General features: G+C 60.9%; 1 protein-coding gene across 1 annotated transcript in view; it reads right to left on the minus strand.

Annotated features, from left to right (window-relative positions):
• Window positions 1–363: 363 nt before the first annotated feature.
• The window catches only part of LOC110487301 (uncharacterized), a 47,890-nt gene continuing 33,209 nt past the window's right edge, over window positions 364–15,044 (minus strand). The window contains 3 exon segments of the mRNA XM_090194564.1: window positions 364–2,429; window positions 3,911–6,472; window positions 6,691–6,786. Coding sequence (XP_090050690.1) covers window positions 1,508–2,429; window positions 3,911–6,472; window positions 6,691–6,786 — 3,580 coding nt within the window. The 3' untranslated portion in view covers window positions 364–1,507.

Here is a 15,044-nt window from a genome sequence, read left to right on the forward strand (position 1 = left end):
GTTTCAGGCTGGAATACTTTAGTCATTACCTTTAAACATATAAATTCCTGTATCAATTGGTGACTAACCAGCTTATCATTACGGACTGGTGACTCAGCTAAATGTACATATAGGTGTTTCACAAAACATTGATTTTGCGTTAATGAGAGAAGTGTTGAACTCCAATGAATGGCTGATCAAAAAAAGGGTCCTGAACATAAGATAGCAGGTTTCACAAGTGTTATGAGTTTAGAAAATAAAACCATTTAAACATGTGAAAAATGTGTCACAGTCAATAAAACACAAGAACTGTGGTATTCTGATATTAAACATTAGACAGGTTTTATTCACCAAACTATAAATGAAAAGACAACAGTCAGAAAGTTTAAAGGGAAAACAAAGTTTAATAACAGTAACTTCCACTAGTCACCATTCAGTTAGCCTGACTTCAGATCAGTTAGCCCCGACTTCAGATCAGTTAGCCCCGGCTTCAGATCAGTTAGCCCCGGCTTCAGATCAGTTAGCCCCGGCTTCAGATCAGTTAGCCCCGGCTTCAGATCAGTTAGCCCCGGCTTCAGATCAGTTAGCCCCGGCTTCAGATCAGTTAGCCCCGGCTTCAGATCAGTTAGCCCCGGCTTCAGATCAGTTAGCCCCGGCTTCAGATCAGTTAGCCCCGGCTTCAGATCAGTTAGCCCCGGCTTCAGATCAGTTAGCCTGGTTTCAGATCAGTTAGCCTGGTTTCAGATCAGTTAGCCCCGGCTTCAGATCAGTTAGCCCGGCTTCAGATCAGTTAGCCTGGCTTCAGATAAGTTCATATAGACATGATGATATAACCTACTATACATCAGGGAGGTGTCCCAAATTAACCTCTAATCCCTTTATAGTGAACTACATTCGACCAGAGTCCTATAAACTAGGGCCCATTAGACTAGGGCTCTAATGACTAGGGCCCATACGACTCTGGTCAAACGTAGTGTACTATATAGTGAACAGGGTTAAATTTGGAACACTTCAGAGTTTCAGACACCTTATAGCCATAGATCAGGGTAATTGACTAGAATGCAGCATCATCTTTGTACAAAAACACATTCACAGAGAACCTGCATCAGAGAGAGAGAGCATCACATTAACAGAAAACACAAAATGACTTACAAATATCTGAGGTGAGCTCCACTTATTCCAGTGGTTCCATTACAGATAAACAAACTATATCCAACTCAGCTTAAGTACTTAAAAGAATTTGACAAAGTACCCCCCCACAAGAAGGTTTTGTCCAGTTATAACCTTTAGCTAGATGCTAACGGAGCTAGCATAAACTAGCAAACTCAGGTTGTAACCATTAGCTAGATGCTAACGGAGCTAGCATGAGCTAGCAATCTCAGTTGTAGTCTTTAGCTAGATGCTAACGGAGCTAGCATGAGCTAGCAGTCTCAGTTGTAGTCTTTAGCTAGATGCTAAAAGAGCTAGCATGAACTAGAAAAACTCAGGCTGTAACCATGAGCTAGATGCTAACAGAGCTAGCAGGGTCTCAGATGGTGGCTGACTCCTGCCCAGTCTTCTCCTCTGCCTCCCCTCCTCCTCCTCCTCCTCCTCCCTCTTCCTCTTTATTCTTCCTGTGCTTCTTCTTCTTGTTCTTGTGTTTGTGTTCCTTCCTTCCTTCGACGGGAGGCTCAACGTCGGCAGAATGCTTCTTGTGCTTCTTGTGTTTTTTATGTTTCTTGTGTTTCTTCTTCTTCTTCTTGTCCGTCGCCGTGGAGCCGCTGTGGTTGCTAGGGGAGCCGCCGGGGCTCTGGGAGGCGGGGCTCTGGGTGTTGTGTGAGGGGCTATGGCTCAGGCCACTGCCTCGCTCCCCGTCTGACCCCTCCCCTTCGCTGTAGTCGGGGACGAAGGCTGCCTCGTCCGTCTCTCTACCCAGGTCGGAACACAGACGCTGTCGCCTTGGCTCTGGCCCCGCCCCTCGACTCTCCTCCCTCCCTACCCCTCCTCTTCCTTCCTCCTTCACTCCTCTGGATTCGGTCTTAGCTGGTTTTCTAAAGTTCACCTGACCCTTTTTAAGGCCTCTGCCTTCCTCCCTCCTTCTAGTCCCCTCCTCCCTCCCTCTCCTCCCCTCTGTGTTGGCTGTTTTAGAGACACTACCCTGCACCTCCCTGCCTTGGCCACTAGGTGCTGGTGAGACTTCTCTCCTCAGAGCGTCTCTGGGCACGGAGGAGGAAACCGCCAACGCCCCATTCTCCCTGGACGCTGAGTGCTGCTCCTCTTCCTCCTCCTCCTCCTCCTCTCTCTCCCACTTGGACCGGGGTGGAGGCTGGATGAGGACTCCTCCGGTCCCACGGTCCCTCCTCTCCCTGCCTGGGCTGGGGAACTGGACGGGACTGGGTCTCCTCTGGGTCTGTAGGTCCCGGGGTTTTGACACAGCACCCTGGCTCTGGCTCGGCTCAGACCTGCTGCTGCTGGAACACACAGATCCAAGATCAGGGGTTAGAGAGAACATCAACTAGAAACCATTATACCCATGTTATATACACAGATTTAGGATCAGGGGTTACAAACCATTATACCCATGTTATATACACAGATCTAGGATCAGGGGTTAGAAACCATTCTAACCAACCTCATTTGTTTCGGGACTGAGACATTTCAGGTCAGCTGAGCTCAAACTTGAATGTTGTGAAAATACTGTGCACCTTCCGGCGGCAGTTTACTGTGAAGGCCCTTACCCGTTTACTGGGAAGGCTTTACTGTGAAGGCCCTTACCCGTTTACTGGGAAGGCTTTACTGTGAAGGCCCCACCTGTTTACTGGGAAGGCCTTTACCCGTTTACTGGGAAGGCTTTACTGTGAAGGCCCTTACCCGTTTACTGGGAAGGCTTTACTGTGAAGGCCCTTACCCGTTTACTGGGAAGGCTTTACTGTGAAGGCCCCACCCGTTTACTGGGAAGGCTTTACTGTGAAGGCCCTTACCCGTTTACTGTGAAGGCCCCACCCGTTTACTGTGAAGGCCCCACCCGTTTACTGTGAAGGCCCCACCCGTTTACTGTGAAGGCCCCACCCGTTTACTGTGAAGGCCCCACCCGTTTACTGGGAAGGCCCCACCCGTTTACTGGGAAGGCCCCACCCGTTTACTGGGAAGGCCCCACCCGTTTACTGTGAAGGCTCTACCTGCTTTAAGTTCCAGTTTTGACAGTGGCCAAGTAGGCTACTGTGGTTATTTGTTCAGTGAATGGCACAGATCCATATATGGCAATGGCTATTTGCATATAGGCCTACTGCAGCTCTGATTGGTTGTTGCACCGGTCTGTGCAGAATATTCGATCACAATTCTCACATTAGAGGGAAACGCTGATAGTGTTAACTAAAGGAGAAAGCTCTAGAACGCTGATAGTGTTAACTAAAGGAGAAAGTTCTAGAACGCTGATAAGTGTTAACTAAAGGAGAAAGCTCTAGAACACTGATAGTGTTAACTAAAGGAGAAAGCTCTAGAACGCTGATAGTGTTAACTAAAGGAGAAAGCTCTAGAACGCTGATAGTGTTAACTAAAGGAGAAAGCTCTAGAACGCTGATAGTGTTAACTAAAGGAGAAAGCTCTAGAACGCTGATAAGTGTTAACTAAAGGAGAAAGCTCTAGAACGCTGATAAGTGTTAACTAAAGGAGAAAGCTCTAGAACGCTGATAGTGTTAACTAAAGGAGAAAGCTCTAGAACGCTGATAAGTGTTAACTAAAGGAGAAAGCTCTAGAACGCTGATAAGTGTTAACTAAAGGAGAAAGCTCTAGAACGCTGATAAGTGTTAACTAAAGGAGAAAGCTCTAGAACGCTGATAAGTGTTAACTAAAGGAGAAAGCTCTAGATAGTGTTAAACCACAATGATTGTTGATTAACAACACGGGCTAATAAAGAACCGTTGGAAGGTCAGAGGTCGAAAGGGCAACTCACCCAGTTGAAGTGACTGTTGAGTGGTCTGATGAGTGGTGGGTCGTGGGCTCAGAACTCTTTCTGCTGATCTTTCTGGTCTTCCCAGAACCCTCCTTCACCACCACCACTGCTGTTGCTATTGCTCTGTCTTCAGCTACAGTCTCTCTCTGGGACCCTGCCGCTCGCTCCCCTGTAGAGGCAGGTCTGTCTACGGAGGACGAGGTCTTCTCTCCTTTCTGTTCCCTGGTGGCTGACTTCTCCCTGGATGATGACCTGTCCGTCTTGGCTGACGCTGGTCTCCCTCTCTCCTTGGAGCTCTCAGCTGGTCTCTCTCTCTCCTTGGAGCTCTCAGCTGGTCTCTCTCTCTCCTTGGAGCTCTCAGCTGGTCTCTCTCTCTCCTTGGAGCTCTCAGCTGGTCTCTCTCTCTCAGCGGGCGGCGTGTACCCGCTCTCTGTTCTCTCCCCGGTGACATCAGGTTTCTTAGCGATGGCCGAGCGTTCCGCGATGGTCATGCGGTCTAGAGAGACTGACCTTCCTCCTCCTCCTCCTCCTCCTCTCTCCGGCAAACGTTCCCCTGACGACGGCCTCTCGGACCTAACAGACCTGACCTCTGACCTCTCGCCAGACAACCTCCGCTCCACCATCACCGCCACCCTCTCTGTCCCTCCATCCCTCTCTGCTCTCTCAGGACCAGCAGGTCTCTCTCCAGTAGAGGTGATAGTAGTGGTGATATTAGCAGCTGGAGCTGGTCTCTCCTCTGGGCGGGCCATACTGCTGTTCCTCCCCAGGTCTCTGTTCAGTTTGATTCTCCTCTGGGGGAAGGGTTTGACCTGCAGACCCATGAGAGGCCAGATAGACCCCCTGTCACTCTCTCTTCTGCCCGCCTCAGAGCTCCCTGGGATGGGCAGCAGCCCGTCGCCTCTCCCCTCTCTCCCCAGGTCCATGGAGGAACCAGGGATGGAGATGGAGATGGGATGGAAACGGTCTAGCCTCCCTGTCTGTGAGGAACCAGGGATGGGGAGCAGACCCTCTCCTCTACCCGACTCTCTGCATGCCAGGTTCAGGAGGAGGGAAGGCTTGGCAGGAAGTCCTCTCTGGAGGTACGGACCCTCGGCTCGGCGGAGCTTAGCTGGGGGCCCCCCCATCCCCCTGTCCATCCCCCTCCCCCTTTCCCTCTCTTCCACTCTCCTCCTCTTCTCCGCTGGGGAGGGAGGTGCAGGCTGGAGGGGGCGACCAGGGGGGCGTACCCCAACACTGTGAATGGGATCTCTCCTTCCCCCGCGGGCGTCGCCCAGGTGTTTAGGGAGGTCGTGGGGGTGAGGGGGGAGGGGGCGGGGCAGGGGGAGTTTAGCCAAACCTCCTCGAACAGTAGGGGTGCTCCGCCCCTTCTCTCTCTTGATTGGCTCGTCTGGTTTGACTGGTTTGGATGCTTTGGTTGGTTTAGCGGCTGAAGACTCTTTGTTCTTAGAGGCTGTGACCGTCGCCTCTCCTCCCGTCTTTCTCTTAACCTTCTCTCCTTTCACCTTTCCCTCCGTCTTTACTTTCACCTTACCCCCCTTCTCCTTCCTGCTCTTCTCTGATTGGCCGGACGAGGTGGGAGGGGTTTTACCGGACAGCAGCGCTGCCTTATTGGTCGAGACCTTGGTGGAGGTGGGTGGGGCTTTGCTAGGGGTCAGGGTGTGGAGATCATCCATTGGCTCGTCCCTGACGGGTGTGGCGTCTCCCCTGTCCAGCGATTGGTCGGCTGAATCCAGCTCCTCCCCGTTCTTCTTTTTCTTCAGTTTCTTCCCTTTCAGAGTTTTAGTTCCGCCCTCTGACGTTTTGGTTCCCCCCTGCGTGCGTTCCTTACTTCCGCCCCCCCTGACGGAGGCAGAGGGCAGAGCGGACAAGGCGTGGTGAGTTCTGTGGGGTCCGGGAGGTCCCCCTCTCTCACCCCTCCTCACCCGCCCCTGGGGGGAGTAGTCTCTGGGAGGAGGGGTGAGGCGGTCCCGCTCTCTGCTGCCCCGGCCACCGCGGTGGTGCACCGAGGCATGCTGGGTACTGTAGTCTTTGTAGTACTTGTTGTACCAGTCCCTGTACTCTTTCTCCCACTGTCTGTAGCTGTCTCTCTCCCAGCGCTCCCTGCCCCCGGGAGACAGGTCAGGTCCGCCTTTAGGCTCGTAAGGAGCCGGCTCTCGAGGGGGGGGCTTATGGTGACCTCTAACCCCTCCAGGACTCCTGCTCCTCCTGTAGCCCCCCGGGGAGCGAGACCTGGGCCGATACCCCCCTCCTCCTCCTCCTTCAGCTCCGTCTCCTCCTTCCCAGCCCCCACCACCACCACCACCTCGGTAAGGCGGAGGGGAGCGAGGAGAACCGGAGCGACGGTAGCCGTAGGAACGGGAGCGTGAGCGGGACCGTGGCGAGCGGCCGTAGGAGCGGCTGCGTCCTCCCCGGCCTCCGTTGCGTCTGGAGAAGGGGGAGCGTCCGTAAGACCTGGAACGGGAGCGGGAGCGGCTGGGGGTGTACGAGTAAGACCTGGAGCGGGAGCGAGGAGATCGGGAGTAGGGGGAACGGCTGAACGGAGAACGACTGTAGGAACGAGACCTGGGGAGGAGAGAAAAACACTTGATATGTCTGATTACCATCTCTACACAATTCATATCATCTCTGTCCTAGATATGAAAAACACTTGATATGTCTGATTACCATCTCTACACAATTCATATCATCTCTGTCCTAGATATATCTCCGTCAGAGAAGATATCTCCATGAACAGTTCAAGAGGTTTAATCCAGAACTATGATGAGATGTGGTGTTGTTACCTGGAGTAGGAGCGTCTCCGTCTCTTGAGAGCAGGTCTGTATTCCATCAGCTCTTTGGCAAAGTCTTTAGTGAACTCATCCAGCTTGGACGTTACCCTGGTAACACAGAGAGACAGGACTGGTCACATCCCATAATACATGTCTGAGGGAAACCTTTGAACAGGTCAAACTCTCTCAGCCACGGAACAGAAACTAATAGCCCGGGGTAACATTCCACCCCCCACTACTAGCCCGGGGTAACATTCCCCCCACTACTAGCCCGGGGTAAAATTCCCCCCCCCCCCACTAATAGCCCGGGGTAACATTCCCCCCCCCACTACTAGCCCGGGGTAACATCCCCCCCACTACCCCCCACTACTAGCCCGGGGTAACATTCCCCCCCCCACTACTAGCCCGGGGTAACATTCCCCCCCCCACTAATAGCCCGGGGTAACATTCCCCCCCCCCACTACTAGCCCGGGGTAACATTCCCCCCCACTACTAGCCCGGGGTAACATTCCCCCCCCACTACTAGCCCGGGGTAACATTCCCCCCCCACTACTAGCCCGGGGTAACATTCCCCCCCACTACTAGCCCGGGGTAACATTCCCCCCCACTACTAGCCCGGGGTAACATTCCCCCCCACTACTAGCCCGGGGTAACATTCCCCCCCCCACTACTAGCCCGGGGTAACATTCCCCCCCCCCCCACTACTAGCCCGGGGTAACATTCCCCCCCACTACTAGCCCGGGGTAACATTCCCCCCCACTACTAGCCCGTGGTAACATTCCCCCCCCACTACTAGCCCGGGGTAACATTCCCCCCCACTACTAGCCCGGGGTAACATTCCCCCCCACTACTAGCCCGGGGTAACATTCCCCCCCACTACTAGCCCGGGGTAACATTTCCCCCCCCCCCCCCACTACTAGCCCGGGGTAACATTCCCCCCTCCACTACTAGCCCGGGGTAACATTCCTCCCCCCCGCCACTACTAGCCCGGGGTAACATTCCTCCCCCCCGCCACTACTAGCCCGGGGTAACATTCCTCCCCCCACTACTAGCCCGGGGAAACCCCCTCCACTACTAGCCCGGGGTAACATTCCCCCCCCACTACTAGCCCGGGGTAACATTCCCCCCCCCCACTACTAGCCCGGGGTAACATTCCCCCCCCCACTACTAGCCCGGGGTAACATTCCCCCCCACTACTAGCCCGGGGTAACATCCCCCCCACTACTAGCCCGGGGTAACATTCCCCCCCCCGCCACTACTAGCCCGGGGTAACATTCCTCCCCCCACTACTAGCCCGGGGTAACATCCCCCCCACTACTAGCCCGGGGTAACATTCCCCCCCCACTACTAGCCCGGGGTAACATTCCCCCCCCCACTACTAGCCCGGGGTAACATTCCCCCCCACTACTAGCCCGGGGAAACATTCCCCCCCCACTACAAGCCCGGGGTAACATTTCCCCCCCCCCCCCCCCACACTACTACTAGCCCGGGGTAACACACCCCCTTCCCCCCACTGGCCCGGGGTAACACACCCCCTCCCCCCCACTAGCCCGGGGTAACACACCCCCTCCCCCCACTACTAGCCCGGGGTAACATTCCCTCCCCCCCCACTACTAGCACGGGGTAACATTCCCCCCCCACTACTAGCCCGGGGTAACATTCCCCCCACTACTAGCCCGGGGTAATATTCCCCCCCACTACTAGCCCGGGGTAACATTCCCCCCCACTACTAGCCCGGGGAAACATTCCCCCCCCACTACAAGCCCGGGGTAACATCCCCCCCCCCCCCCCACTACTACTAGCCCGGGGTAACACACCCCCTTCCCCCCACTAGCCCGGGGTAACACACCCCCTCCCCCCCACTAGCCCGGGGTAACACACCCCCTCCCCCCCACTACTAGCACGGGGTAACATTCCCTCCCCCCCCACTACTAGCCCGGGGTGACATTCCCTCCCCCCCACTACTAGCCCAGGGTAACACACCCCCTCCCCCCCCACTACTAGCCCGGGGTAACATTTCCCACCCCCCACTACTAGCCCGGGGTAACACCCCCCCCCCCCACTAGCCCGGGGTAACATTTCCCCCCCCCCACTACTAGCCAGGGCTAACACACCCCCTCCCCCCCACTACTAGCCCGGGGTAACATTCCCCCCCACTAGCCCGGGGTAACATTTCCCCCCACTACTAGCCCGGGGTAACATTCCTTCCCCCCCACTACTAGCCCGGGGTAACATTCCTTCCCCCCCACTACTAGCCCGGGGTAACATTCCTCCCCCCCACTACTAGCCCGGGGTAACATTCCCCCCCCACTAGCCCGGGGTAACATTCCCCCCCACTACTAGCCCGGGGTAACATTCCCCCCCCCACACTACTAGCCCGGGGTAACATTCTCCCCCCCACACTACTAGCCCGGGGTAACATTCCCCCCCCGCACTACTAGCCCGGGGTAACATTCCCCCCCCCCCCCGCACTACTAGCCCGGGGTAACATTCCCCCCCCCCCCACTACTAGCCCGGGGTAACATTCCTTCCCCCCCACTACTAGCCCGGGGTAACATTCCTCCCCCCCCACTACTAGCCCGGGGTAACATTCCCCCCCACTACTAGCCCGGGGTAACATTCCCCCCCACTACTAGCCCGGGGTAACATCCCCCCCACTACTAGCCCGGGGTAACATCCCCCCCCCACTACTAGCCCAGGGTAACACCCCCCCCCCCCCCCCCCCCACTACTAGCCCGGGGTAACATTCCCCCCACTACTAGCCCGGGGTAACATTCCCCCCCCCTACTAGCCCGGGGTGACATTCCCTCCCCCCCACTACTAGCCCGGGGTAACATTTCCCCCCCCCCCCCACTACTAGCCCGGGGTAACATTCCCCCCCACTACTAGCCCGGGGTAACATTCCCCCCCCCCTACTAGCCCGGGGTGACATTCCCTCCCCCCCACTACTAGCCCGGGGTAACATTTCCCCCCCCCCCCCACTACTAGCCCGGGGTAACATTCCCCCCCACTACTAGCCCGGGGTAACACACCCCCTCCCCCCCCACTACTAGCCCGGGGTAACATTTCCCACCCCCCACTACTAGCCCGGGGTAACACCCCCCCCCCCCACTAGCCCGGGGTAACATTTCCCCCCCCCACTACTAGCCAGGGCTAACACACCCCCTCCCCCCCATTACTAGCCCGGGGTAACATTCCCCCCCACTAGCCCGGGGTAACATTTCCCCCCACTACTAGCCCGGGGTAACATTCCTTCCCCCCCACTACTAGCCCGGGGTAACATTCCTTCCCCCCCACTACTAGCCCGGGGTAACATTCCTTCCCCCCCACTACTAGCCCGGGGTAACATTCCTCCCCCCCACTACTAGCCGGGGTAACATTCCCCCCCCACTAGCCCGGGGTAACATTCCCCCCCACTACTAGCCCGGGGTAACATTCCCCCCCCCCACACTACTAGCCCGGGGTAACATTCCCCCCCCCCCCACACTACTAGCCCGGGGTAACATTCCCCCCGCACTACTAGCCCGGGGTAACATTCCCCACCCCCCACTACTAGCCCGGGGTAACATTCCTTCCCCCCCACTACTAGCCCGGGGTAACATTCCTCCCCCCACACTACTAGCCCGGGGTAACATTCCCCCCCACTACTAGCCCGGGGTAACATCCCCCCCACTACTAGCCCGGGGTAACATCCCCCCCCCACTACTAGCCCAGGGTAACACCCGCCCCCCCCCCCCCCCACTACTAGCCCGGGGTAACATTCACCCCACTACTAGCCCGGGGTAACATTCCCCCCCCCCCTACTAGCCCGGGGTGACATTCCCTCCCCCCCACTACTAGCCCGGGGTAACATTTCCCCCCCCCCCCCACTACTAGCCCGGGGTAACATTCCCCCCCACTACTAGCCCGGGGTAACACCCCCCCCCCCCCACTACTAGCCCGGGGTAACATCCCCCCCCCCCCACTACTAGCCCGGGGTAACATTCCCCCCCCCCCCCCCACTACTAGCCCGGGGTAACATCTCCCCCCCCCCCCACTACTAGCCCGGGGTAACATTCCCCCCCACAACTAGCCCGGGGTAACACCCCCCCCCCCCCACTACTAGCCCGGGGCAACATTCCCCCCCCCCCACTACTAGCCCGGGGTAACATTTCCCCCCCCCCCCCCCACTACTAGCCCGGGGTGACATCTTCCCCCCCCCCCCCACTACTAGCCCGGGGTGACATCTCCCCCCCCCCCCCACTACTAGCCCGGGGTGACATCTCCCCCCCCCCCACTACTAGCCCGGGGTGACATCTCCCCCCCCCCCCACTACTAGCCCGGGGTGACATCTCCCCCCCCCCCCACTACTAGCCCGGGGTGACATCTCCCCCCCCCCCCCACTACTAGCCCGGGGTGACATCTCCCCCCCCCCCCCACTACTAGCCCGGGGTGACATCTCCTCCCCCCCCCCACTACTAGCCCGGGGTGACATCTCCCCCCCCCCCCCACTACTAGCCCGGGGTGACATCTCCCCCCCCCCCCCACTACTAGCCCGGGGTGACATCTCCTCCCCCCCCCCCCACTACTAGCCCGGGGTGACATCTCCTCCCCCCCCCCCCACTACTAGCCCGGGGTGACATCTCCCCCCCCCCCCCCCCACTACTAGCCCGGGGTGACATCTCCCCCCCCCCCCCCCCACTACTAGCCCGGGGTGACATCTCCTCCTCCCCCCCCCAGCTACATCCCCCCCTCCCACCTGCCTCCCCGGGGCATTCCCCCCCCCCCCCCCCCCCCCCCACTCACTAGCCGGGGGTAACATTCCCCCCCCCCCCCCCACTACTAGCCCGGGTATTCCCCCCAGCCCGGGTAACACCCCCCCCCCCCCACTACTAGCCCGGGGCAACATTCCCCTCCCACCACTAGCCGGGGGGAACATTTCCCCCCCCCCACTACTAGCCCGGGGGCAACATTCCCCCCCCCACTACTAGCCCGGGGGTGCAACTCCACCACTAGCCCGGGTAACATTCCCCCCCCCCCCCCACTACTAGCCCGGGGTAACATTCCCCCCCCCCACTACTAGCCGGGGGTACATTTCCCCCCCAACTAGCCCGGGGTAACACCCCCCCCCCCCCACTACTAGCCCGGGGCAACATTCCCCCCCCCCCCACTACTAGCCGGGGGTAACATTTCCCCCCCCCCCCCCCCCCACTACTAGCCCGGCTAACATTTCCCCCCCCCCCCCCCACTACTAGCCCGGGGTCAATCTCCCCCCCCCCCACTACTAGCCCGGGGTGACATTCCCCCCCCCCCCCACTACTAGCCCGGGGTCACATCTCCCCCCCCCCACTACTAGCCGGGGTGACATTCCCCCCCCCCCCACTGACTAGCCGGGGTGACATCTCCCCCCCCCCCACTACTAGCCCGGGGGGCGCACCCCCCCTCCCACCACTAGCCCGGGGTGACATCTCCCCCCCCCCCCACTACTAGCCGGGGTAACATCTCCCCCCCCCCCCACTACTAGCCGGGGGTGACATTCCCCCCCCCCCCCACTACTAGCCCGGGGTGACATCTCCCCCCCCCCCCACCAGCCAGCCCGGGGGCACTCCCCCTCCCACCACTAGCCCGGGGTAACATCTCCCCCCCCCCCCCACTACTAGCCGGGGGTAACATCTCCCCTCCTCCCACCACTAGCCGGGTAACATTCCCCCCACAACAGCCGGGGTAACACCCCCCCCCCCCCCACTACTAGCCCGGGGCAACAGCATCCCCCCTCCCACCATGCCGGGGCACTCCCCATACTAGCCGGGCACCCCCCCCCCCCCCCACTACTAGCCGGCAACATTCCCCCCTCCCACCAGCCCGGGGGCATTTCCCCCCCCCCCCCCCCACTACTAGCCGGGGTGTACATCCTCCCCCTCACCACTAGCCCGGGCTAATCTCCCCCCCCCCACTCAGCCGGGTGACATCTCCCCCCCCCCCACTAGCCCGGGGGGCCACATCTCCCCCCCCCCACTACTAGCCCGGGGTAACATCTCCCCCCCCCCCACTACAGCCCGGGTGACATCTCCCCCCCCCCCCCACGCCAGCCGGGGGCATCTCCCCTCCCACGACCAGCCCGGGGTACACATCCCCCCCCCCCCCCCCACCAGCCGGGGAAACATCTCCCCCCCCCCCCCACTACTAGCCCGGGGAGACATCCCCCCACCAGCCCGGGCACATGCCCCCACTAGCCCGGGGCAACATTCCCCCCCCCACTACTAGCCGGGGTAACATTCCCCCCCCCCCCACTACTAGCCCGGGGTAACATCTCCCCCCCCCCCCCCCCACTACTAGCCCGGGGAACATTTCCCCCCCCACATACTAGCCCGGGGTAACACCCCCCCCCCCACTACTAGCCCGGGTACACTTCCCCCCCCCCACTACTAGCCCGGGGTAACATTCCCCCCCCCCCACTACTAGCCCGGGGTGAGACATCCTCCCCCCTCCCACCACTAGCCCGGGGTGACATCTTCCCCCCCCCCCCCCACTACTAGCCCGGGGTGACATCTCCCCCCCCCCCACTACTAGCCCGGCTGCATCTCCCCCCCCCCACTACTAGCCCGGTGTGACATTCCCCCCCCCCCCACGACACTAGCCGGGGGTGACATCTCCCCCCCCCCCCACTCCAGCCCGGGCACCCCCCGCCACCACCAGCCCGGGTGACATCTCCCCCCCCCCCTACTAGCCCGCTATCTCCCCCCCCCCCACTACTAGCCGGGGGTGACATCTCCCCCACGACCAGCCCGGGGCGACATTCCCCCCCCCCCCACTACTAGCCCGGGCTACATCCCCCCCCCCCCACTACTAGCCCGGTGTGCATCCCCCCCCCCCCCCCCACTACTAGCCCGGGTGCATCTCCCCCCCCCCCCCCCCACGCACCACCCGGGTAACATCTCCCCCCCCCCCCCACTCACTAGCCGGGTGTACATCCCCTCCCACCAGGGCTCCCCGGCCACATCTCCCCCCCCCCCCCCACTCACTAGCCCGGGGTAACATTCCCCCCCCACCAGCCGCGGGCACCCCCCCCCCCACTATGCTCCTGGGCATCCCCCCCCCACTTACTAGCCCGGGGTAACATTCCCCCCCCCCCCCCCCCCCCCCACTACTAGCCCGGGGTGACATTTTCCCCCCCCCCCACTACTAGCCGGGGGTGACATCCTCCCCCCCCCCCCCCCCCACCACTAGCCGGGGGTGACATCTCCCCCCCCCCCCACTACTAGCCCGGCTACATCTCCCCCCCCCCACTACTAGCCCGGGGTGACATCTCCCCCCTCCCACCCACACTAGCCGGGGCCACATCTCCCCCCCCCCCCCCACTACTAGCCCGGCTAAACATCTCCCCCCCCCCCCACTACTAGCCCGGGCCACACCCCCCCCCACTACTAGCCGGGGGTGACATCTCCCCCCCCCCCCCCACTACTAGCCCGGGGTACATTTCCCCCACAACTAGCCCGGGGCACACCCCCCCCCACCACTAGCCCGGGTAACATTCCCCCCCCCACTACTAGCCCGGGGTAACATTCCCCCCCCCCCCCCCCCATGCATGCAGCTCTCCCGTGCTCACCTCCCCCCCCCCCCCCACTACTAGCCCGGGTCATCTTCCCCCCCCCTCCCACCACTAGCCCGGGGTGACATCTCCCCCCCCCCCACTACTAGCCCGGGGTGACATCTCCCCTCCCACCACTAGCCGGGCCACATCCCCCCTCCCACCCACTAGCCCGGGGTGACATCTCCCCCCCCCCCCACCTACTAGCCCGGGGTGACATCTCCCCCCCCCCCCCCCACTACTAGCCCGGGGTGACATCTCCCCCCCCCCCCCCCCCCCCCACTACTAGCCCGGGGTGGCATCTCCCCCCCCCCCCCCTCCCACCATGAGCCCGGCTCACTGCCCCCCCCCCACCATGAGCCCGGGGTCACACCACCCCCCCCTCCCCCCACCACTAGCCCGGGGTGACATTCCCCCCCCCCCCCCCCCAGACTAGCCGGGGGCTACATTCCCCCCCCCCCCCCCCCCCCAACAGGAGCCGGGTGCATCCCCCCCCCCCCCCCCTTCCTAGCCCGGGGTGACATCCCCCCCCCCCCCCAGCCGGGGATCTCCCGGCTTCCTGCTACATCCCCCCCCCCGCCTAGCCCGTGCATCCCCCCCCCCTCCTAGCCCGGCTACACCCCCCTCCCCCTCCTAGCCCGGGGTGACATCCCCTCCAGCCCGGGGCCACATCCCCCCCCCCCAGCCCCGGTACATTTCCCCCCCAACTAGCCGGGGTAACATCTCTCCCACCAGCCCGGGTAACATTACAGTTTAATTCAACTGTTTACTAATCCCAGTAATGTGAAAAGCACCAGCC

The sequence above is a fragment of the Oncorhynchus mykiss genome, chromosome 13, assembly GCF_057628025.1.
Source record: "Oncorhynchus mykiss isolate SJ-2025 chromosome 13, ASM5762802v1, whole genome shotgun sequence".
NCBI lineage: Eukaryota > Metazoa > Chordata > Actinopteri > Salmoniformes > Salmonidae > Oncorhynchus > Oncorhynchus mykiss.